This window comes from Bombina bombina, chromosome 2 (assembly GCF_027579735.1).
Source record: "Bombina bombina isolate aBomBom1 chromosome 2, aBomBom1.pri, whole genome shotgun sequence".
Classification (NCBI taxonomy): domain Eukaryota; kingdom Metazoa; phylum Chordata; class Amphibia; order Anura; family Bombinatoridae; genus Bombina; species Bombina bombina.
Window position 1 is genome coordinate 65,179,751 of NC_069500.1, and position 24,475 is coordinate 65,204,225.

The window sequence follows — 24,475 nt, forward strand, 5'->3', positions numbered from 1 at the left end:
CCATTAGCAAAAGGATGATTAACCCCTCAATACCCAAAACGGATAAAACGGATATCAATTAAGATTTAACGCTTTTAATCACAGTCAAGCACACTGTCACAGATCTGCTGTGACTGATTACCTCCCTCAAAAATGAATTTTGCAGACCCCTGAGTTCTCTAGAGACGTCCTGGATCAAGGAGGAAGAAGCAGGAAGACTGTGCTAGAATTATAACTGCGCAACAAGGCGCTAAAACAAGGTCCCTCCCACTCCTATCACAACAGTGGGAGCCCTGATATAACGGTTTCCATGCAGAAAATATATGTCAGCCATGTGGAAAAAAATCATGCCCAAAGAGATTTATCACCAAAGTACCTCACAAAAACGAATAACATGCCAGTAAACGTTTTATTAAAAAATAACATTTTCCAATGTCATGCAAAGTTATCACTAAGCCTGCTACCAGTCGCTACCACTGCAGATAAGGCTCAAGTATTATTTCAGTTTTAACAGTATTTTCTCAGTCAAATTCTAGTCCCTAGAAAATAACTTGACTGCGCATACATTTATCAGCCTGATACCAGTTGCCACTACTGCATTTAAGGCTGTACTTACATCATACGGTAACAGCAGTATTTTCTTAGTCAATTCCATTCCCAGAAAATAATGTACTGCACATACCTCATTTGCGGAGGACCCCGCATGCTATTCCCAGTTTCTGAAGTTACCCCACTCAGAATGTCGAGAACAGCCAGTGGATCTTAGTTACGCCTGCTAAGATCATAGAAAAAAAACGCAGGCAGTTTCTTCTTCCAAATACTGCCTGAGATAGAAAAACAGCACACTCCGGTGCCATTTAAAATAACAAACTTTTGATTGAAGAATAGTTAAGTAAAAACTCCAGCTCCTCTCGCGACCTCCTTCTTTGTTGAGGGTTGCAAAAGAATGACTGGATATGACATGTGAGGGGAGGAGCTATATAGCAGCTCTGCTTGGGTGATCCTCTTGCAACTTCCTGTTGGGAAGGAGAATATATCCCATAAGTAATGGATGACCCGTGGACTGAACACACTTAAGAGAAAGCTTATTTAAAATTGAAATACATTCATGCACATTTCAATCTTTACCTTTCTATCCCTTTCAAATTAATGCTGCAGGTGTTCAGCAAGGAAAAAAAACTAAAACATTCCTATCATACAAATGACCACTATTCAGACATGCTCAAAACATTGTATGCATGAAAAAAAAAAAAATGTAAAAAGCTTATTATTTCAACTTCTAGGAAGTGCAAATATACATTAAAACCCAATAACGCATTGGTTGATGAGTAGATCGCCCACTGATTTATTGAACAGAGGCATGCCCACAAGCATAAAAACATTTTTTTATTAAAAAACACATTTACAATAAAAACCACTTTTTATTACAATAACATATTATAACAGAGTTGTTTCATGGAAAGACTTGATACATTTGTAAAACAAAATCTAGAAGCCAATACAAGAGGTATAAATTTTCCCACACATTATAAACAAATTTCCTTTCAAAAATAAAGAAAAAAAAAAAAAACATTTTGGACCCACTTTAAATGGTATTCAATATAATCACAACACAAAAGCATGCAGCTTATTACAAATCTAACAAAACATGCAAGGGACACCTTAACAATTCTAAAAAGCTAACCAATACGTTTTTAATGAAAAATCTCAAGGTTATAACTTCCCCTTTTTCAGTATTACCCCCTAAAGACTCTTCTCTTAGTGAAACCACACACTTCAATTTTACTTTTGATAGTATGAATCTGCTCAGTTATCAGCAGCACAGAAGATTCGAGGGATGCGCAGAGATATTAGTGTGGGTATCTTTTACAGGAATTCATCAGGCTATGAAAAAAAAACGGAGGGCGTGAGCAGCTGCTTATTTCCGCATTCGGATCCTCACAAAAGATCTGAATGCGCATCCCTAGAAGATTCCCCTATAAATGCTGTCATAGCCACCATCTCCACCACAAGCAGCATTCAATCTGCTGCTTTAACATTTGGCTACTGAACCAGTTCTTGTTTACAGATTAATATGGTGCATTTAAACTAGTACACAGAAAGCATACATACTCGCCAAGCATTACTTGCTCAGCCATCAGTACTTACCAATATTTAAAGGGTTGCATTTTTTTAATAAGATAAAAATAAGTATTAAAGCAAGAGGTTAATTCACCAGGCAAAAAAAAAAAAAAAAAATTACAGTGGTGATGTAACCTTTATTGCACAGAACACTAAATACATTTTATGCCCCTCCCTCTAATCATGGGTGCTGCCATTATGGAACCTAGATTACGCTGCAGGTATGTGATGGAGAGTTGCTGCACATGTACAAACAGCTCAGCACTGGAATTGGGGGAATACCGTCAATACTATGCTTATAAAATGTCTTTAGTGCAGTGCCTATCTAGGTTTTGTGCTGTCCTAGGCAGTCAAATTACATCCGATTCCCCCACTACATACAGAAACTTCATTAAGATGACAATATTTGACTGACAGTGCAAACAGCTTCTCATGCTGCAGTAGATTTAGCGTACACGTCAGACAGCACTAATGCTGTGACCAGATCTCTCTCTCCAGCGCAGTATTTCCATAGCTCATCCTCAGGTATCTACAGCATACATGGGTTCCTTGTGTGCAGGTCAGAATTTGAAGGGGGATCTGCAGGGTATTAATACTCATATGAAACCAGAGTGGCGTTAAATGAATCTGTGAGACACGGTATTTTTGAAGTATACAGGTTTGAGTATGCATACTTCGCTATTTGAGGCTGAAATGTGTAATGCGCACAGCAGGCACCAGTGCACAGCACAGTGTTTCCAGATCTTCAGTTCCAACAGCAATCCATGTGAGAGCACCTGTCCTTCATTGGCCTAGCGGCATTCTCGGACTTGCAGTTCCCAGCCAATGTGGCCTAGAAAGCATCCAGCCGCACCGAGCTAAACTTGAGGTGCTAGTAGCAGCACACAGAAACCGGCAGGGAGTAAGGGGGAGCACCCTTTGAAGTCTTAGGGGCACCGAGCCAGAGCAGCAGGGCCCAATTTAAAGGAACCAGTGGGGACCGTGGCTTGTTGATGACTGCAAGAATAGTGCCACCCCCCACCTTTCCTATATCTGCTGCCCAAGGCAAAGCCCTTGTTGGTCAAGGCTATATTACTCTGATTTAGGGCTAGATTACAAGTGGAGCACTAAATTATTGCATGCCCGCAAACGGGCAAATTTGCCCATTTGCGGGCATGCGATAATCAGCCATTACAAGTGCTCGCGTTAGCAATTACAGCTTAAAAAATAAATAAATAAATAGATCAGATCTCTGGTTAATTTTATAAATCTGCCCCAAATGGCACCAAAATACTGTGTAGTGTATTTTTTTAAAAAAATAAAGATGGTAACACCTTTATTTTTTTAATAAAAATTACTGCACTAGGCAGTATTTTGGGGTTAAAGTTAGTGGGTAAAAGTGCCTTTGCATTGGACGCAAAAGTGCCTTTACTATGGGAACTGTATGTTCCCAGTAAATATATGGAATTTTTCCAAGAGGCCCATTTACTAGGTGCTGCTGAGACCTATGAGGTTTATTAAGGCTTAGGTTAAACTATGCAAAAACAGTAAAGTCAAAAATAAAAAAATAAAAAAAACTCATGATTTAGACAGCATACAATTTTTTTCAAATATCAAATGTGCCTCTTTCTCTTTGTATCCTTTGTTGAAAAGCATACCTAGGTAGGCTCAAAACCTGCACTACTGGGAGCAAACTGCTGATTGGTGGCTGCACATATATGCTTTGTCATTGGCTCAACAGATGTGTTAAAGGGACACTCAGGTCAAATTAAACTTCCATGATTCAGATAGAGCAGCAATTTTAAACAACTTTCCAATTTACTTCCATTAGGGCTGCAACTAACGATTATCTTCATAATCGATTAATCGACCGATTATTTTTTTCAATTAATCGACTAATCGGATAAATAATTTTTTCCAATATTTAAAATAAAATCTACATACTGAGTGTTACAAATATAAACTTCCAACTAAAATTTTACATAAACACAACTGTTGGTCCAATTTTTTAATCAGCAGAACAAATTTTTATAATTAAGCAAAACAAACCACAAACTGTTTGAAAGGAAGTAGAACTAGTAATAGGTAAACTATCACTGTTTATAACATTCTGTTATTCACTCTTTCAGAAACTTTTCATTGAAATGCAAAAATGTCAACATGACCACATGCTCCTGGCTGAGGCTGGCTCTCTTTTTTGCAAGCTATTTTGTCTGCAACAAAGAAGAGGCGCTCAGATGGTGTTGAGGTGCCTGAGATGCATAAGTAGTGTTTTTGCCAATTTCACCAAGGTGGGCTATTTATCTTTGTTAGCTCTCCACCAATGCAAGGGGCCTCTTAAAGTAAGCCTGGACTTCATTCTGACATAAAAATATATTGAATATCTATATGTAAACAACCAGCTAAAAGGTTAGGGGGAAAAATATCTAGTCCACTCTTAAAATAACAAATATATACTTACAGAGGTTGAATTTGGTACATATTCCAATTAGTTAAAAATATTACAAAAAAAGCTAAATATAGAGTATATATAATCAGCAATAGCAAGCGATCCGCTAAAAATTGTGCAAACAGGTAATAGTGACATCAATTCATATAACAACTCCCATCAATCTAGGGCTAGGTGTAAATAACGAGCTTGGCACTATATTATGCAAAGCATAGTCCCAAATCACCTGATTTAATCTAAACAATCCAAATTATGACTCCTATTTTATTTCTGGGTTGCACATAAGACAGGAGTAGTTGTAAACTTATAGTGTCCTCAAAAAGTGAAAAGTAAAATTTCTGTAGACGTCCTTTAGGCTAAGGGCATAACTATAAAACACAATACCATGTGCAAGAGCTCATTGGAGTAAAGCAGCTGGTGCTGTGCACAGACCAATTAATTGCAAACCAACTAATCGATTATGAGATTCGTTGACAACTATTTTCATAATCGATTATTATCGATTATGCCGATTAGTTGTTGCAGCTCTAACTTCCATTAACAAAATTTGCACAGTCTTTATATTTACACTGAGTCACCAGCACCATGTGCAAGAATTTGACAGAATATACATATATGCATTTGTGATTGGCTGTTACATGGTACAAGGGGAGTGAAAAACAGACATAACTTTGAAATTTGTAAAAAAAATAAAAAATAATTTACATTTGTTGATTATGCAAATCTACTTTATTTACGGGTCCTTTAAGTTAGCTTCCAGTAGTGCATTGTTGCTCCTTCAACAAAGGATAATGAGAGAATGAAGTTAATTTGATAACAGAAGTCAACTGGAACATTGTTTAAAAATATATGCTCTATTTGAATCACAAATTATAAAAAGGACAGTTAAGTAAAAAAATGAAATATACCATGGATAGGGAAGGGCAATAACATTTGTATAAACACAGGCAATAAAATAGTTCCACCATGCAAACGAGAAAGCATGACATGTTGCATAACACAACAAAACCAGTATATGGGGGGGGAGGAATTAAAGTGTTCTGAAAGACTAAAGTCTCATGATTCAGATAGAGTGTACAATTTTAAACAACTGTCTAATGTACTTCAATTAATTTTTCTTTGTTATCGTGGTATCTTTGGTTGAAAAGCAGGGACGTTGTTAGCCTGCCCATTCCTGGAGCACTATATGGCAGCAGCTTTGCAAGAATGTTAACACAAATACCATGGGAACAAAGCAAATTTAATAATAAAAGTAAATTGTAAACTTTTTTTTAAAAAATTGTATGCTCTGTCTGAATCAAATTTTTTTGGGGTTTTATATCCCTTTAAAACTTTAAACTGATACGGACAGTAGCAGGAAATGCTGAATACATAGCTGGGATTTAATGTTCACTGACTGATAAGGAAAACTCCTACAGACTCCACAAAGATGTAACCACATGCATGAAAACAGTTATTTTATTAAGGGCACAAACAACCATTTAAATCTTTAAAATGGAGGCGTTTAAATGCAACAAAATTATTTGAATGTCCCTTAAAGGGAAAGTATATCCCAATTTTTTTTATTTAAATGCATGTAATAGACACTACTATAAAAGAATAAATATGCACAGATACAGATCTAAAAATCCAGTATAAAACATTTTAAAAACTTACTTAGAAAGCTCCCAGTTTAGCGCTGTTGATGAGGTTAGTCTGGAACACCCACAGAAAGGGGTTGAAAGCAGATCCCCCCCCCCTCCCTTGCATATGAATAGACCCATTATACAAATAGAAGCAATGTGAAGTCTGTATACATAAGTATACATCTAAAACTTTGGAGTTTGAAAATCAGCACAATGTTAATTAAAAATAAGCAAAACTATACATTTTTACAACAACAAAAAACTAACAGATGGGCTATATAAATGGATCATCTACAACACATTTATGCAAAGACAAATCTAGAGTACAATATCCCTTTAAAGTATAAAAAGTGCTAAGACAGACCTGTATATTTTTAAATGTGTAACCTCTTTCATATAAAGGATGACCACAAAAACTTTAATGTGAAATTATTGTAACACTTTATACTTTATTAGTGAGTACATTATTATCATACACAACCACGAGTGGGAGGAATAACAGATCCTGATTATTTCTAATCTTGAGCAAGGTTAAAACTTCAGAGTGGGGTTCCATTCTATGCAAATGTAGAATATTGAATGAAGCAGGTGAGACATACCACAGAATGAAACATGTGAGGATATTGTTACTTCTCAAATTTGATTGAAACTACATGCACAAAAGTTATAAATAGCACAAGATGTCACTAATACTAATTAACAAGTTTTTTTTTGTTTGTTTTTTTAAATATAGCGATATTGTAGTTTAGCACTGGCTAACATTAATATTTGTATTTGGCATGTGTGGCTGATCATTACACCACAACAAATGTTGGAAACCACATGTCCTAAAATTTTACTTTGTGCTCCTAAATTCAGATTATTGTACAAATATCAATACACAGATAAATATATCTAAATGGCTGGCTCTACAATATTCTTGTTGGCTCCTAAATAAGAATTAAATTTGGTCAAGCTCTGTAATTTATACATAATTAAATTCTAGCTTCCCACAAAGGAAAAGAAAGAAATAATAAACAAAGTATGAAAGAATAAATTGTTGTGGCTTTAAAACGTAAAATTGCAGGTGCTTAAAATATACTCAAAATTTAGCACATTATGCCGTGTTTAAACATTCATTTTAATTTTAAAATGGTATGTTATTAACTTGTCTCTTTAAAAAGGTATATAACTGAAGTGTTGACCAAGGAAAAATAATTAGTACTGACCCTTTAAAGAAAAAATAATTTAATTACATTTCTGGTGGTGGTAAGGCATATGCTCAAACTAAGACATTGCTTTTAAATTTGAAGTACAGGTTAATTTAAAAAGAATGCTTTCAAGTTCCATCACTGCCCAAATGCCAGTGATTTTCTGCAAAGCAATGGGTGCATGGCCTAGGTTACGCATGTATAATGGTTTCTATCAATATAGCAAACAAATTACCATCACCCCAAATTATACATTCATTAAAGACAAGAACATACCTGGGGATAGTAACGCATTTGGTATTGCAGTTCTGTGTGGTAATAGCTTTTTCAAGCTCATCTAACTGTCCTGTTTTCTTTAATTTCTTCACTAAGCTTTTCACTGCTTTTTCGCACCATTTTTCTTCTTGACCATTCTGCTCTCCACCACCTGCTCCCCCAGTGCCACTGGCTGACTTTTTCCATCCCAACAGTCGCTTCACAACAGGCGGTGTGAATGGCAATATGGAGGACATATTCTTTAAAAACGCTCCCTTTTTAAAGATGTTATTTCAGACAGCAGGAAATCTGTAAATATAGTATCAGAGAGATGGCTGAGAGGACTGACTTTATATTATCTGGAAAAATAATAAACTAAAAACAAAACATTTGCTGTAGATATGACTATAAAAGAAAAATGTGGGTAAATGAATAGCTGGATACAATAACAGCATTTGGTCAGTTATGGAAATTAATGTTTAAAGTGTTGGCATGTTTTTGAAATTATCTCTTGTATAATGTGTTGCAACACTTATATCCTCTTACTATATCATCACAGTTTGCACAGATGTTATAAAGCATGTTAGATTCTAGATTGTAAAGGTTGATAAATTATCTACAGGTAGAAATCCCTTTATGCAAATTGCTTGGGACTCTGTAGGTTTGGATTTTGAAACATTTGCATCTGTAAATGGGTCAGTTTGGAGAGAAGATGGAACCAATTGAAAACATATTTAGGCAATAATACAGCTAAAACATGTAAACCTAAAGACAGTTTTATATACAGTACATAGTTTCCTCAGAATGATAATACAGATTACAGTACTATAAATCAGAAAGGTAGTAATTTTAAATATAGACTATTACTTGCATTTTAGAAAACAAAAACCAAACCAAGGACACAGGCAGAGAAGATTGTGACTTAGACGGGGTATAAGCTATATGTATAGTGTAAATAACTTCATGCCAGCAACCTGTTATAAGTCATCAGTAATTTAACCACTCTCCACTACACACTTGGTGTTGGTGTGTTAATTTTTCATTAAAAGGGACATAAAACAAGTTGGGATAGAGACAAAATATATGTACTTTACCTGCACATTTATACTGCAGTGCCTCGCCATTAAAGGGACAGTCTACACCAGAATTGTTATAGTTTTAAAAGATAGATAATCCCTTGTTTACCCATTCCCTAGTTTTGCATAACCAACAGTTATATTTATATTTTTTACCTCTGATTATCTTGTATTTAAGCCTCTGCAGACTGCCCCTTTATTTCAGTTCTTTTGACAGACTTGCAGTTTAGCCAATCAGTGATGGCTCCCAGGTAACTTCACGTGCACGAGCACAGTGTTATCTATATGAAAAACATGAACTAACACCCTCTAGAGGTGAAAAACCTGCATTCTTAAGAGGCGGCCTTCAAGGTCTAAGAAATTAGCATATGAACCTCCTAGGTTAAGCTTTCAACTAAGAATACCAAAAGAACAAAGAAAAACTGGTGATAAAAGTAAATTGGAAAATTGTTTAAAATTACATGCCCTATCTGAATCATGAAAGTTTTTTTTGGACTAGACTGTCCCTTTAACCCTTTTTTTTTTAGTTTCTTCATTGTAAAGCTCTAACTCCCCCTACACATTTCCTTCTATGGCTGTATCTATATCTATTGTTCTTTTGGTAGAATGCAAAAATGCATAGGGATTATCAGGTGGAACATGCCTAGAAGCTGTGAACTCAGTTGTAATACAATGCCTGTGTCTAAACACTGATAAGTGTGGAAGGAGTTGGCTGCTCCAGTTAGCTTAGCTATGTAATTCATTTTGCTTATTTTTGAAAATTGTAAAATACTTGCCAGCAATTTTTAAACAATGTTTAAATGCAAACTATTTTAAATTAATTAGCCCTTTTAGGATATGCACAGATCTCAACCTGTTCTATGTCCCTTTAACAAGTATTACAACATCTGAATTTTTGTATATGCAAGTTAAACAGAAGGAACCATCAATAAACCAATGGGAAAATGAGCAATCTTCCTAAATTTAAAAATAGTTTAACTCCAAGTAATAATTGCACAACCATAATAAACACTGTTCAGAATGATTTCCATATAGAAATACTGAGGTTAATGGCAATGCAGAAAAAATCCCAGGAGTTCCTTGAGTATTACTCATAGGCTCCTAATTTTTCACATACATACACAATATATATATATATATATATATATATATATATATATATATATATACATACACAAAGACATTTAGCCTGTAGCCCAGCACTCCAACCAGGGGAAGTAGCAAAGACCTGGGTGCAATCCTCAGAAATAGCAAGTACAGAATCCCATGTAGAAAAAGGGCACTCAGGTTTTGTATAGAAGCAAAATAATTTCTTTATTAGTAGAATCAGTAAGACATTGTCGACGTTTCGGCCCTCAGTTGGGCCTTCATCAGGACTTTTATAAATCAGTTAACTGCTGAAAAGCAGCGTTCCCAATCAAAGCGGAACTCTGATTCTACTAATAAAGAAATTATTTTGCTTCTATACAAAACCTGAGAGTGCCCTTTTTCTATATGGGAATATATATATATATATATATATATATATATATATATATATATATATATATATATATATATATATATATATATATATATATATATATATACATACACACATACATACAAAAAAATTCCCTTGCTTCTTAATTCTTCCCTTGGCCAAATTAAATGAACCGTAGAGTCAAAATTAAACTTTCATTAATTCTTATATTATCTAATTAGCTTTGTTATCTTGATATCCTAGGTTGTAAAGCATACCCAAGTAGGCTTTATGAGCAACAATACACTACTAGGAGCTGGGTGCTGATTGGTAGCTGCATTTATATGCCCCTTGTCATTGGCTCACCTAATGTATTTAACTCCTAGTAGTGCATTGCCGCTCCTTCAAAATAGAATACCAAAAGAACAAAAGCAAATTTGAAAATAGAAGTAAACTGGAAAGTTTTTTAAATCTGTAAGCTTTGTAAGAAAACTAAAACGGCTACCAATAAGAGATGCTGAATACCCTTAGGACAAGACTGAGGTTCAATGGAAAAGTCAGGGACCAAAGTGGAGAAATGTGAAACTACAAAAATTGCTAAGAAAGCTCAGTATCAGTGAGTTTGCCTCTCCAACACTTTATTCTGGGAATTATAACAGAGCTCAGACATGCAAACAGCACATACAACCCTATTTAAAATCAAGTGTATTGTGAAATCATGCTAAGGTGGAGCATAAACATGCAAACAAATATGCTTCTAACCACAATACAAATCTGCTTGCTTGCAAATTCTATTTTAAGCAATAAGGAAAATGATGCAAGAATGCAGGACACATAAAAAGCATCTATATATGTTTTATGCAACTGAATGTACATCTGAGCACCACGTGACAACCATTACCTATAACAAATCTGAGCTGTTGACTGGAATTTTGAAAGGGACATTAAAAACACTAAATAAAAGATTGCTTGAATGTTGTATTTAAAGCAAAGTTTTGCAAGAGAATTTGGACATGTATTTTTAAAAATTAGTAGTATAAACATTCTTATGTCCATAAAGCAGTTGGCGCCGCCATATTGTAACTTAGGTTACCTTTTCTGCTGAGGCCAATTAGAAACGGTTATAAATGGCTTACTAGAGTGTGCAACCAATGACTGTGTGGAATATAGCTGTGTGTGCACTTCCGTGTAATGGAAAGCCTACAATATTCAGAATTAAATTACAGAAAAGGAGAACAAATACACAATGAAAGTTTATTGCAAAGTTGTTTTAGTACATGTAATTAAACAGGTTATATTTATATCTTTAATGTCGCTTTAAGGAGCCTCTTTAAACCATGTGATTTTATAATTAGAGTGAAGAGTTCATTTTTAAAAAAAAACAGAATTTATGTTTACCTGATAAATTTCTTTCTCCTACGTTGTGTCCGGTCCACGGCTTCATCCTTACTTGTGGGATATTTTCATTCCCTACAGGAAATGGCAAAGAGAGCACACAGCAAAAGCTGTCCATATAGCCCCCCCCTCTGGCTCCGTCCCCCAGTCATTTGACCGACGGTTAGGAGAAAAAGGAGAAACTATAAGGTGCCGTGGTGACTGTAGTGTACAGAAAAATAAAAATTTTAAACCTGACTAAAAGCCAGGGCGGGCCGTGGACCGGACACACCATAGGAGAAAGAAATTTATCAGGTAAACATAAATTCTGTTTTCTCCTACATTGGTGTGTCCGGTCCACGGCTTCATCCTTACTTGTGGGAACCAATACCAAAGCTTTAGGACACGGATGAAGGGAGGGAACAAGTCAGGTAACCTAAACGGAAGGCACCACAGCTTGCAAAACCTTTCTCCCAAAAACAGCCTCCGAAGAAGCATAAGTATCGAATTTGTAAAATTTGGCAAAAGTATGCAGAGAAGACCAAGTCGCTGCCTTACAGATCTGTTCAACAGAAGCCTCATTCTTGAAGGCCCATGTGGAAGCCACAGCTCCATGAGCTGTAATTCGTTCAGGAGGCTGCCGGCCGGCAGTCTCATAGGCCAAACGGATGATGCTTTTTAGCCAAAAGGAAAGAGAGGTAGCAGTAGCTTTCTGACCTCTCCTCTTACCAGAATAGACGACAAACAAAGAAGAAGTCTGTCTGAAATCCTTTGTTGCTTCTAAATAGAATTTTAAAGCACGAACTACATCTAGGTTATGTAACAAACGTTCCTTCTTCGAAACTGGATTCCCACATACTCTTTACCATCCCCGTGGAGATGCTACTTGTTCAGAGCGGCAAAGAGAATGACTGGGGGGCGGAGCCAGAGGGGGGCTATATGGACAGCTTTTGCTGTGTGCTCTCTCTGCCATTTCCTGTAGGGAATGAGAATATCCCACAAGTAAGGATTAAGCCGTGGACCGGACACACCAATGTAGGAGAAAAGTTACACACTGACAATGTACAATTAACTGCTAGAACACACAAACATAAAGCAGATCTTGGCAACTTACTTTAGGGCAACCTGACAGAGTGCTGTCTTTATGATTTATATAAGCTACCTGTCTATGAAGGGCAAGGTAGATCCCCCTTAGTTATAGAGCCAAGATTATGTTGCAAATTCTGCAGTTTTCTCACATCAATCCTGAGAAACTGACATCTGTTAAGATATAGGACACTGATAACTGGTAGAACACTGGGAAAGTATTAGGCTCATATCACTAGACGCAAGGCTCAATTCTTAGGTTGCAATGCTGTCTTGGAACTGTGTATTTGTAAAGATCTTTTATACTGTATCATATATTTGCCAATACACACACCAGGAGTATAGATCTGTTTCCTCTTTACATGGAGAATATTTTCAGCTAAAGCAGTGCATGAAGTTCTGCTGGAACACTAGAGAAACCAGTCTTATTAGCTTGATCAAATCAAATGTTTGTTTTAGCCTCATACTGCCCACTTTTGTTTGCTTTTGCCTCTATTATTCCCACCTCACTGGGAGCTACACACTGTTCATTGCAGCTGCCTGCATAATATATTCACAGGTTATCACACATTGTTCACTGAGGCTGCCAAAGAGGGGAGAATCTTCTTGATTTCCCAGCCCCTTTTAGTGGGTGTCCCAGCCTAACCTCATTAACAGTCGTTTTTAAAATGTTTTATACTGTATTTTTAGATCAGTATCTCTGCATATTCTTCTTTACAGTAGTGTTTATTCCATGCAGTTATATGAAAATTGGTGTACTCTGTCCCTTTAATAACTTAGATGCCACCAGCAAGATTTTAATGAGGCCTGTGAATTTCTGGGGGTGAAGGTGTTAACTCTGGTGAGTTTCAAGAATAGAAAACACCCTGTATTTTGCCTTACCTCTATCTATATGGATAGTACCCCATATAGCTAATTTTTTTGGAGTTAAGAGATTTTTGCTCATTTTAGAGTATTTTCAAATCTTCACACTTAAGAGTAAAGCACTTTGTGACCTTAGGGTCCTTGTAGATTTTAATCTATATAAAGCAAAAGGAAAACTAAATTTTCTTTTCCTCATATCCTATGATGTCACAGAAAAAAAAAATCAATGTGATGTGTGAATATATATATATATATATATATATATATATATATATATATATATATATATATATATATATATATACACACACACACACACATATATACATACATACATACTGTTCATCTGTTTATAGGGTGGCATTCAAGTGGAGTTTTGCTTTATTTAAATTTTCAAGTAGGTTTGATGTTTGTGTTCTAAAATGCATATGCTAGCAGTCTATATTTAAAACGACAACTATTACCTTTCTGATTACAGTACTATCTTATGGTACTATGTATATATAAAAAAATAAAAGTATTACAAATTATACAAAACTACCTTTTGGTTACATGTATAAGCTATATTATTGACATAAGATTGTGGTGTTTGCACTTGGTCACATCTCCTCTCCACGCTTTCCGCTTTTACAGAAGCAAATACAGATGTAATCAAAAGTTTGCATACCCTGGAGAATTGGTAATATATGTAGCATTTTTAAAGAAAAAAAATGAGTGAGCAGGGAAAAACCATTTATTTTATTTCTTATGGGATTCATCTTCAACTGTAGGTCATAACAGAATGGCACAATCATAAAACAAAGCAACAAATAAAAAAAAATGAAATGACCCCTGTTCAAAAGTCTGCATACCCTTAGTTCTTAATACTGTGTATTGCCCCCTTTAGAATCAATGACAGCATGCAGTCTTTTGTAATAGTTGTCTACAAGGCCCCATTCTTGCAGGTGGTATAGCTGCCCCTTTGCATGACCTGGAGGCATTTTGCAAGACAAAGCCTTTAGTCGTCTTGCATGAACCGCACATTTGAGATCTCCCCAGAGTAGCTCAATGATATTAAGGTCAGGAGACTGTGATGGCCACCCTAGAACCTTCACCTTTTTCTGCTGTAACCACTGGAGGGTCAACTTGGCCTTGTGCTTAGGGTCATTGTCGTGCTGGAAAGTCCAAGATGCGTAGTGCAAATTGTCTGCCAGTATTTTTTTTTTTTTTTTATAACAGGCTGCATTCATCTTGCCATCAATTTTCAGAAGATTCCCCATGCCTTAAACTCCCAAAACATCAGTGAGCCATCACCATGCTTCACAGTGGGGATGGTATTCTTTTCGCTATATGCCTTGTCGACCCCTCTCCAAACATAGCACTTAAGGTTGTGACCATAAAGCTCTATTTTGGTCTTGCTGCTCTAAATTACAGTGTACCAGAAGCTGTGAGGCATGTCAAGGAGTAGGGGCATATTGTAACCGGTCTTTTTTGTGGCATTGGCGCAGTAAAGGCTTCTTTCTGGCAACCCATGCAGCTCATTTTTGTTTAAAGTGAATGTAAATTTTGATGCTAAAGTGCCCGGTTTTTAAAAATTCAATTAAAAACAGGGGCACTTTAATTCATCAAAATTTACATTTCACGAGTGTTTTGAAAAAAAATACTTACCTTTTAAACTTGTCAGCCGATCCAGCTTTCCCCAGTCATCGCAAGCAATTTCTGACGTCAGAAATGATGGATCAGTCATCCTCCAATCACGGCTTCAGCGTCTCATTCAACGCCATGATTGGAGGAAGCCGGAGTCCTCATTTTAGACCCAGGAAGAGGATTTGCGACGGGTGGAGGAAGCTGGATCAGCTGTCAAGATTAAAAGGTAAGCATTTTTTCACAACACGAGTGAAATGTAAATTTTGATTCATTAAAGTGCCTCTGTTTTTAATCGAATTTTTAAAAAACGGGCACTTTAGCATCAAAATTTACATTCACTTTAAGTATTGTACTCCTTGAAACGACCACTGTCTTTTTCCAGAGCAGCCTGTATTTCTACTAAAGTTACCTGTGGGTAATTCTTCCGGTAGTTGTGGCTGAAATCTTTGTTAGTTTACCTGACCTTGGCTTGGTATCAAGAGATCCTTGAATTATCCACTTCTTAATAAGTGATTGAACAGTACTGACTGGAATTTTTAAGGCTTTTTATATCCTTTTCCATCTTTATAAAGTTCCATTACCTTGTTACGCAGATCTTTTGTTCTTTTCTGTTCCCCTTGGCTCAGTATCTAGCCTGCTCAGTACATCCATGTGAGAGCTAAGAAACTTATTGACTATTTACACACACACACACTAATTGCAATTTAAAAAGCCACAGATGTGGGAAATTAACCTTTAATTGCCATTTTAACCTGTGTGTGTGTGTGTGTGTTACCTTGTGTGTCTAACAGGGCCAAACATTCAAGGGTATGTAAACTTTTTATCAGGGCCATTTGGGCGATTTCTGTTATCATTACGATTTAAAAAGGAGCCAAACAACTATGTGATAATAAATGGCTTCATATGATCCCTATCCTTAAAAGGGACAGTCAAATACAAAATAAACTCATGATTCAAATAGGGCATCTAATTTTAAACAACGTTCCAATTTACTTTTATCACCAATTTTGCTTTGTTCTCTTGGTATCCTCAGTTGACAGCTAAACCTGAGTAGGTTCATATGCTAATTTCTTAGAACTTGAAGGCCGCCTCTTAATGCATTGACAGTTTTTCACCACTAGAGGGCGTTAGTTCATGTATGTCATATAGATAACATTGAGCTCATGCACGTGGAGTTACCTGAAAAAAAAAACCTCACAATCTAATGAATTCTACTTTCCTTTAACGCCGTTACGACGATGTATACCGTCAGATTTTTTTCTGGGCTTTAACGCCGATGGACGGAATACGTCGTCCTAACCGGGTGGCTTTCCTGAAGCCATTGGCGCTTCCCTGATGGGATCACGGTCTGGAGGACGTGCCTAGTATCATAGGGACGCCCCCCTGACGCAATCCCATCATTGAAATCTTGTGATCAAGTGCACGATCGCAAGATTTCAAATTGTTTACATCGAAACAGTTGTTCCAAAGTAGACACTTTAACCCCGGCAGGAAAGGGTTAAGAGTGTTTGCTCCAAAATACATTTACTGGTTGGTAATGTGTTTGTGTGTATACACACCTGAATGTATAAGCTGACAGAAATGCATTCTTTGGGTATCACAAATACCTGCAGATAATACTTCTAAATTTGTGAAATGTATGTCTTTATATATGTAAATACTATAATAAAAAAGTGGCAAAGCATTCTGACTCCTACAATTTTGGGCTGGTTCACTTTTTTTAGCAAAATTACCAGGTAAGCATATACAAATAGATACCTACAGAGATCACAAACATCCCAGCTTCCTGTTTGGGAAAAGACAGTAGCATATTTAACACATCTAAATCTGAACAAATTTAAATGTTCATAGGAAGTAAAACAATGTGCAACAGAAATTAAAGTGATGGTAAACTATGCTGACATCAAACTAGCGATCGTGTGTAAAATGTTAAAATAATGTGACTTTCATTCATGAAAAGCTGTTAATCGATCATTATTTTTAAATTTTTAACATTAAAATGCCGAAATGTTGTATACCTTCCTCCTCCCGTACAACAGCCACCATTAATTAATTTGTGTCACGTTTTTTTTTTATACCAATGAAAGTCCAGGCCAGTCGGGCGACACTCCTCTAAGCAAACACCGCCACGCCCTTCGTTACGTATGCGCTAAATGTTGATCACTGTCTGACAGAGCTATGTCGTGCAATTGTGCGCATGTGCGTATCGGCAAAATATAACATGAGAGAGAACACATTTTAAAAAACAATTGCTGGTAATGTCTAGGATGTAGAAACTCACAACAAAAAAATTAGAATCTCCGTTTTTATTCTGTCTCAAAAGACACTGCGCTTAGAATGATCACAATGTATATAATACATTGTATGCAATGTATTGCATACATATTGAAATGCATGCGCAGAGCGAACCACGAAGATCTAGATGCCAATACAATGACGTAGAGCGGGGTGGTCCAGCTCTCTCTCCGGAATGAAGAAAATAACAGGAAGTAATGCCGGGGCAGAGCAAAGAGCAATAACGCTCTGTAAGTGAAATCAAAATTTATTAATAAAGGAGAAAGAGAATTTAGAAAAAAAACATAGCGACTTAGGTTGAACATACTTGATAATTAAGATTTTATTGACCAATCTGTGTAAATTTACCATCACTTTAAAGTATCACCCACTTTACAAAACCTCTGTCCGCAAAAGCCACTGAAGATAAAATAATCCTGCCTCTTAAATTATTAGCATATATCTCTGGGGGGTGGAAAAACTATAGTAGGGCTGATATCATACCAGCTAAGGCTTTATTCAAAAGTTGTGTATTTTCTTTGCAATTTAACTTATTTTCAGAAAGAATGATGACCCAATATTTGTGTGAATAGTAGCAAATTTTCAAGCAGGGATATGAAACAAAATCAAGCATTATTTAAAAACAATGTTTGAGGAGAAAAGAAAAACATACAAGCAGGTTTTTATTTTACACCAAGGCTTGACAAATTTGTTTAAAATCTTGGAACAATAACATGGTATAAAACAAGAAATATGACTACATACATGATATAAAAAAAGTCTACACACCCCTGTTAAAATGGCAGGTTTCTGTGTTGTAAAAAAATGAGACAAAGATAAATCATTTCAGAACTTTTTCCACCTTTAATGTGACCTGTAAACTATGCAACTCAATAGAAATAAAAAAACTGAAATCTTTTAGGTAAAGGGAAGTAAAAATAAAAAAATAAAATATGGTTGCATAAGTGTGCACACCCTTAAACTAATACTTTGTTGAAGCAACTTTTGATTTTATTACAGCACTGAGTCTTTTTGGGTATGAGTTTTTCAGCATGGCACATCTTGACTTGGCAAGATTTGCCCACTCTTCTTTGCAAAAACACTCCAAATCTGTCAGATTGCGAGGGCATCTCCTGTGCACAGCCCTCTTCAGATCACCCCACAGATTTTCGATTGGATTCAGGTCTGGGCCATTCCAAAACTTTAATTTTCTTCTGGTGAAGCCATTCCTTTGTTGATTTGGATGTATGCTTTTGGTCGTTGTCATGCTGAAAGATGAAGTTCCTCTTCACGTTCAGCTTTCTAGCAGGTCTGAAGGTTTTGTGCCAATATTGACTGGTATTTGGAACTGTTCATAATTCCCTCTAACTTGAATAAGGCCCCAGTTCCAGCTGAAGAAAAACAGCCCCAAAGCATGCTGCTGCCATCACCATGTTTCACTGTGGGCATGGAGTTCTTTTGGTGATATGCAGTGTTTTTGCGCCAAACATATCTTTTGGAATTATTGCCAAAAGGTTCAACCTTGGTTTCATCAGACCATAACACCTTTTCTCACATGCTTTTGGGACACTTCAGATGTGTTTTTGCTAAATTTAGCTGGGCTTGGATGTTTTTCTTCGTAAGAAAAGGTTTCCGCCTTGCCGTCTACCCCAAAGCCCAAACATATGAAGAATACGGGAGATTGTTGTCACATGTACCACACAGCCAGTACTTGCCAAATATTCCTGCAGCTCCTTTAATGTTGCTGTAGGCCTCTTGGCAGCCTCCCAGACCAGTTTTCTTCTCGTCTTTTCATCAATTTTGGAGGGACATCCAGTTCTTGGTAATGTCATTGTTGTGCCATATGTTCTCCACTTGATGATGACTGTCTTAACTGTGTTCCATGGTATATCTAATGCCTTGGAAATTATTTTGTACCCTTCTCCTGACTCATACCTTTTAACAATGAGATCCCTCTGATGCTTTGGAAGCTCTCTGCGGACCATGACTTTTGTGTAGGACCTGACTAAGAAAATGTCATGAAAGACCTACTAGAACAGCTGAACTTTATTCAGGGTTAATCAGAGGCACTTTAAATTATGGCAGGTGTGTACTGACTCCTATTTAAAAGGGCCACTAAACCCAAAATCATTCTTTCATGATTCAGATAGAGAATACAAATTTAAACAACAATACAATTTACTTCTATTTATTTTTCTTCATTTTTTATATATCCTTAGTTGAAGAAAAAGCAATGCACATGGGTGAGCCAATCACACGAGGCTTCTATGTGCAGCAACCAATCAGCAGCTACTGAGCATATCTAGATATGCTTTTCAGCAAATAATATCAAGAGAATAAAACAAATTAGATAATAGAAGTAAATTAGAAATAGGTTTAAAATTGCATTATCTTTCTAAATCATGAAAGAAAAAATGTGGGTGTAATGTCCCTTTAACATGGTTTTGAATGTGATTGCTTAATTCTGAACACAGCTACATCCCCACACTTATGCAACCACATTTTAGTTTTTTTTGTTTACTTTCCTCCACCTTAAAGATTTCAGTTTGTTTTTCAATTGAGTTGTGTAGTTTATAGGTCACATTAAAGGTGGAAAAAGTTCTGAAATGATTCATCTTTGTCTAATTGTTTTACATCACAGAAACCTGACATTTTAACAGGGGTGTTTAGAGATATATATATATATATATATATATATATATATATATATATATTTTCACAACTACAAGGTCTAGAAATTATCCAGCCTTGCCAGCTACATTTTAGATGCAGCTGGGGTCTGTTGACAAGTGGGGGTACCCATTGTTATCTTGGGACTCTAATCCATTGCTCCTGGGACACTTTTTTTAGGTGCCAGTGGCTCCCTGGCACCTTCTAATTTTTTAGAGGCCTCTTAAGCATTTTTTAAAAAATAAATTCAGTATTTTTTTCTGTAACTTAACACAAGTGTGAATTCACATTACTTGTTTTGTTTTTTTAAAAAGGAGGATATGGTGCATACATTCCCCTCCATCTACATCTACTTTTGTCCACACATGTTGATGCTTTTTATACAAATGTAAATTGTCTCCCTTTTTATGCTTCACTTAAAGGATTCCAAAATTTTACTATTTTCAGCCCAACCTGACTATCGTTTTCAAACCACAAACGTTTATATAACAAAACTTACCTATTTTTTCAGTAAAACAATCTTTCTGAATACTTTAAAATTATAATTTATATTTAGAGCATGACGTCAGTACAGCCAACCCTCTAATATGGGCCGTGCACTACCATACACATTCGCCAATCTGATTCCCATTTCATGCATATCATTAAGTGACTGTCGTCACCAGACGCATGCGCTTTGTGTTCCTTGACTCGCATATCCTATCTCCTAAACCCATTACATAGGTTGTCCTTTTCTCACTCAATATGGATTGTTGACGATATAGGAGTATAATGTTTCAATACTTCTTATCTCTAACCCTAATGCTCGTTATTGTTAGGGAGATTCTCGCAGCGATCAGTTCTTACCTGCTCTATAAAGAGTTGTCATCTACTCTCTCTAAAACCGATACAGAGGGTTTGATGGTGACGTATACTATGGACTGAATATCGCGCATGCGCATAGCGGCATTTGTCTGCCATTTTGATAACCTGGGTTATTGGTCCGGATTTGAAGATTGAAAAAGACTAGCCGGCGGTGGGTTTGGAAATAGATCAATTTTCAATGTTGATTATATAATAAATGGTAATAACTGGAAACGCAATGCCTATTACAAATATATGTAAACTATATTGATCTTGCAATTGAAGATTACTTTTTTTCATGGTTTAGTGTCCGTTTAATCTAGATGATATTGCAGGGTACTTGGATGAAGAATCAGTGTCTATTTTACCTGCTGAAGTGCATTTGGTTGTTTACCTTTATTTTAATATTTGAAATAGCTGTTTTTGTTTAAAAAGAAAAAAAACACCACCTACACTGAAAATATAAATATCAAATATATGGGGGATAGAGACAGATTACTGTATCTAAAATAGCTACCCAGTCATAATTAGCATTCCAATATTTAGACATAGACAACATTAGCAGGTCTGCTTTACCTGCAAGCTCATACTATTTTTATATGCATGCTCTTCAGAACAGGTGATATGCTTAATTAGAAAAAAATAGACATTACAAATAAAAAAACGTGAAAGAAAAGTTTCCCATATATTTAATACACTGCAGTAGGTATAACAAGACATTTTGAACATAATTACAGTGTCCCCTTTAAGCTTCCATTATTTTAAACACAAATTGCAATTTTAATCTAACTTGCTTCGTCCTCTTGCTCCTAAACGTTTCTACTTCATAAAAATTACATCTTACAGTTGACCAGTGCACATCTAGTAGGGCAGAAAATTCATGAAGTGACTTGTGGCAACAGTGGTATCCTATGACAGTACCACGTTTAAGTTTCACTGAGTGCTTCAGTATAACCCACTGTAATGCCAATCTTGGTCTATGAACATTTCATGGCTTTGTGTTGGATTTGTTGTACCTCTTAGCAATGGGTGTTGCTGAAACACCTGAACTCAATAATAAAGTGGGGTTCACATGCATTTTATACTGATATTATGACCATGGGTAGCCTTACTGACTGCAGATTCTAGCCTGGATTGGCTTCTCCATATAAGGCAAGAGTGGTGGAGTTTGGCTATTGAAAAACAATTGCAGCAAACATTCTTTTGTTTTAAGAAATATTTAGAGTTTGCTAACATGTTCTATAACAAGACAAGAGAAACTAAGGTGTTTGCTGTCCATTTAAACTCATTCTGTTAGAAATGTTTGAATTGTTTTGCAGTACCCTTTAAAAGCTTATCGTCTCCTTTTATGTGGTCAATTAGAGACAAATGTAAATTAGCTAGTACAGCTATCAAAAAAAATCACTGTGCAGAATGTAGCAGTATTCCAGGAGCGGGAAAACCTACGTTTAGAGTGTAATTACAGGAAGGGGAGGCAAAAAACAATGGTTTATTAAAGATCAAGTGGTTTATTTTTAAACTGCACAAAAACTTTATATTATAATCTCAATAAGCTTTGTGCCATTTAATTTGCAGCTCCGCAAAAAAAAAAAAAACACTGATTCTGCAGCAAAGTGCATATAGATATTATATGTCACCAGTCAATGTTTCTAAGAGCATATGATATCTAATCTCTATCAACACAATTGATCATGCAAATAGAGCTGTGACAATATTAAAACCATATTAGAGCAATGGACTGCATCCCAATCTATCAATGGGTTAGCATAAAAAGGGAAACTATATTTAGGAAACAGTCTATCTTTTTTATTGATCTGAAATGATAAAAGGTTGATCTGGGAAGGCCTGGTGTCTATCACTTGATATCAATATTTTTTTAAATAAAAGACTGAATCTATTGATGGCTACATCCAGGAATGTTTATAGTGCTGGGGGATGGAGAATGACAACAATATACTTTGTGACCACTACTGTACTTTAACAAATGCTGTGAAATTAAAAAATAGATTAGAATTACATAGAAAACTAATTACAGAAAATATGTCACTAGGAGAAGCAACAGCTGCCTATCCATTTGAAGTTCGATATAATCAATGCAAGTAGAAAATTAAATGTAGGCAGCTTAAAGGGAGGAAAAAAAAAAAATATTTGTTCATAATTCAGAGAAAGTATACAATATTAAAGGGATAGTACCATTTCCTAGTTTTGCATAACGAACACTGTTATATTAATATACTTTTTACCTTTGATTACCTTGTATCTAAGCCTCTGTAGACTGCCCCCTTATTTCAGACCTTTTGACAGACATGCATTTTAGCCAGTCGGTACTGACTCTTAAATAACTCCACGGGCATGAGCACGTTATCTATATGGCACACATGAGCTAACACCCTATAGCTGCCAAAAACTGTCAAATGCTTACAGGTAAGAGGCGGCCTTCAAGGTCTTAAAGGGAGAGTAAACCAAATGTTTTTATTTTTTTTTTATGATTCAGATAGAGCATACTATTTTAAGCAACTTTCTAATTTACTCCTATTCTCAATTTTTTCTGGTTCTTTTGGTATCTTTATTTGAAAAAGCAGGAATGTTAGCTTAAGAGACGGCCCATTTTTGCTTCAGCACCTGGGTAGGCGCTTGCTTATTGGTGGCTACATTTAGCCACCAATCAGCAAGCGCTACCCAGGTGCTGAACCAAAAATTGGTCAGCTCCTAAACTTTAGATTCCTGCTTTTGAAATAAAGATACCAAGAGAACCAAGACAAATTGAGAATAGGACAGTCAAGTCCAAAAAAAAAAAACTCATGTTTCAAATAGGTCATGTAATTTTAAACAACTTTCCAATTTACTTTTATCACAAATTTTGCTTTGTTCTCTTGGTATTCTTAGTTGAAAGCTAAACCTAGGAGGTTCATATGCTAATTTCTTAGACCTTGAAGGCTGCCTCTAATCTAAATGCATTTTGATAGTTTTTCATCACTAGAGGGCATTAGTTCACATTTTTCATATAGATAACATTGTGCTCATGCACGTGAATTTACCATGGAGACAGCTCTGATTGGCTAAAATGCAAGTCTGTCAAAAGAACTGAAATAAGGGGGCAGTCTGCTGAGGCTTAAATGCAAGGTAATTACAGGAGGTAAAACGTGTATAATTATAACTGTGTTTGTTATGCAAAACTGGGGAACTGGTAATTAAGGGATTACCTATCTTAAAACAACAATTCTGGTGTTGACTGTCCCTTTAAAATTGCATGCTAATTGACAAAATAAAAATGGTGTTTACTATCCCTTTAAAATTAGCATTTGAGCCTACCTATGTTTAGCTTTCCACTAAGAATATCAAGAGAACAAAGAAAATTTGATGATAAAAGTAAGTTGGAAAGTTGTTTAAAATTACATGCCCTTTCTGAATCATAAAAGTTTAATTTGGACTTTAGCTTCCCTTTAAGTTTTGCAAGAGCATTATACATTAGCAAGAACAGTAGATGGAAGCACTTTTTCCTGCCATGACGTGCTATAAAAAAAGTGCATGATATCTAGTTATCTCTTTAACAAAGAAAAACATGAGAACTAAGCAAATTTTATAATAGAAGAAAACTGAAA

General features: G+C 35.9%; 1 protein-coding gene across 1 annotated transcript in view; it reads right to left on the minus strand.

The window, feature by feature from the left end:
- The window catches only part of SMAD2 (SMAD family member 2), a gene marked incomplete in the record, with an annotated part of 302,295 nt that overhangs the window by 274,388 nt on the left and 3,432 nt on the right, over positions 1–24,475 (minus strand). Inside the window, 1 exon segment of the mRNA XM_053701090.1 lies at positions 7,620–7,907. Coding sequence (XP_053557065.1) covers positions 7,620–7,855 — 236 coding nt within the window.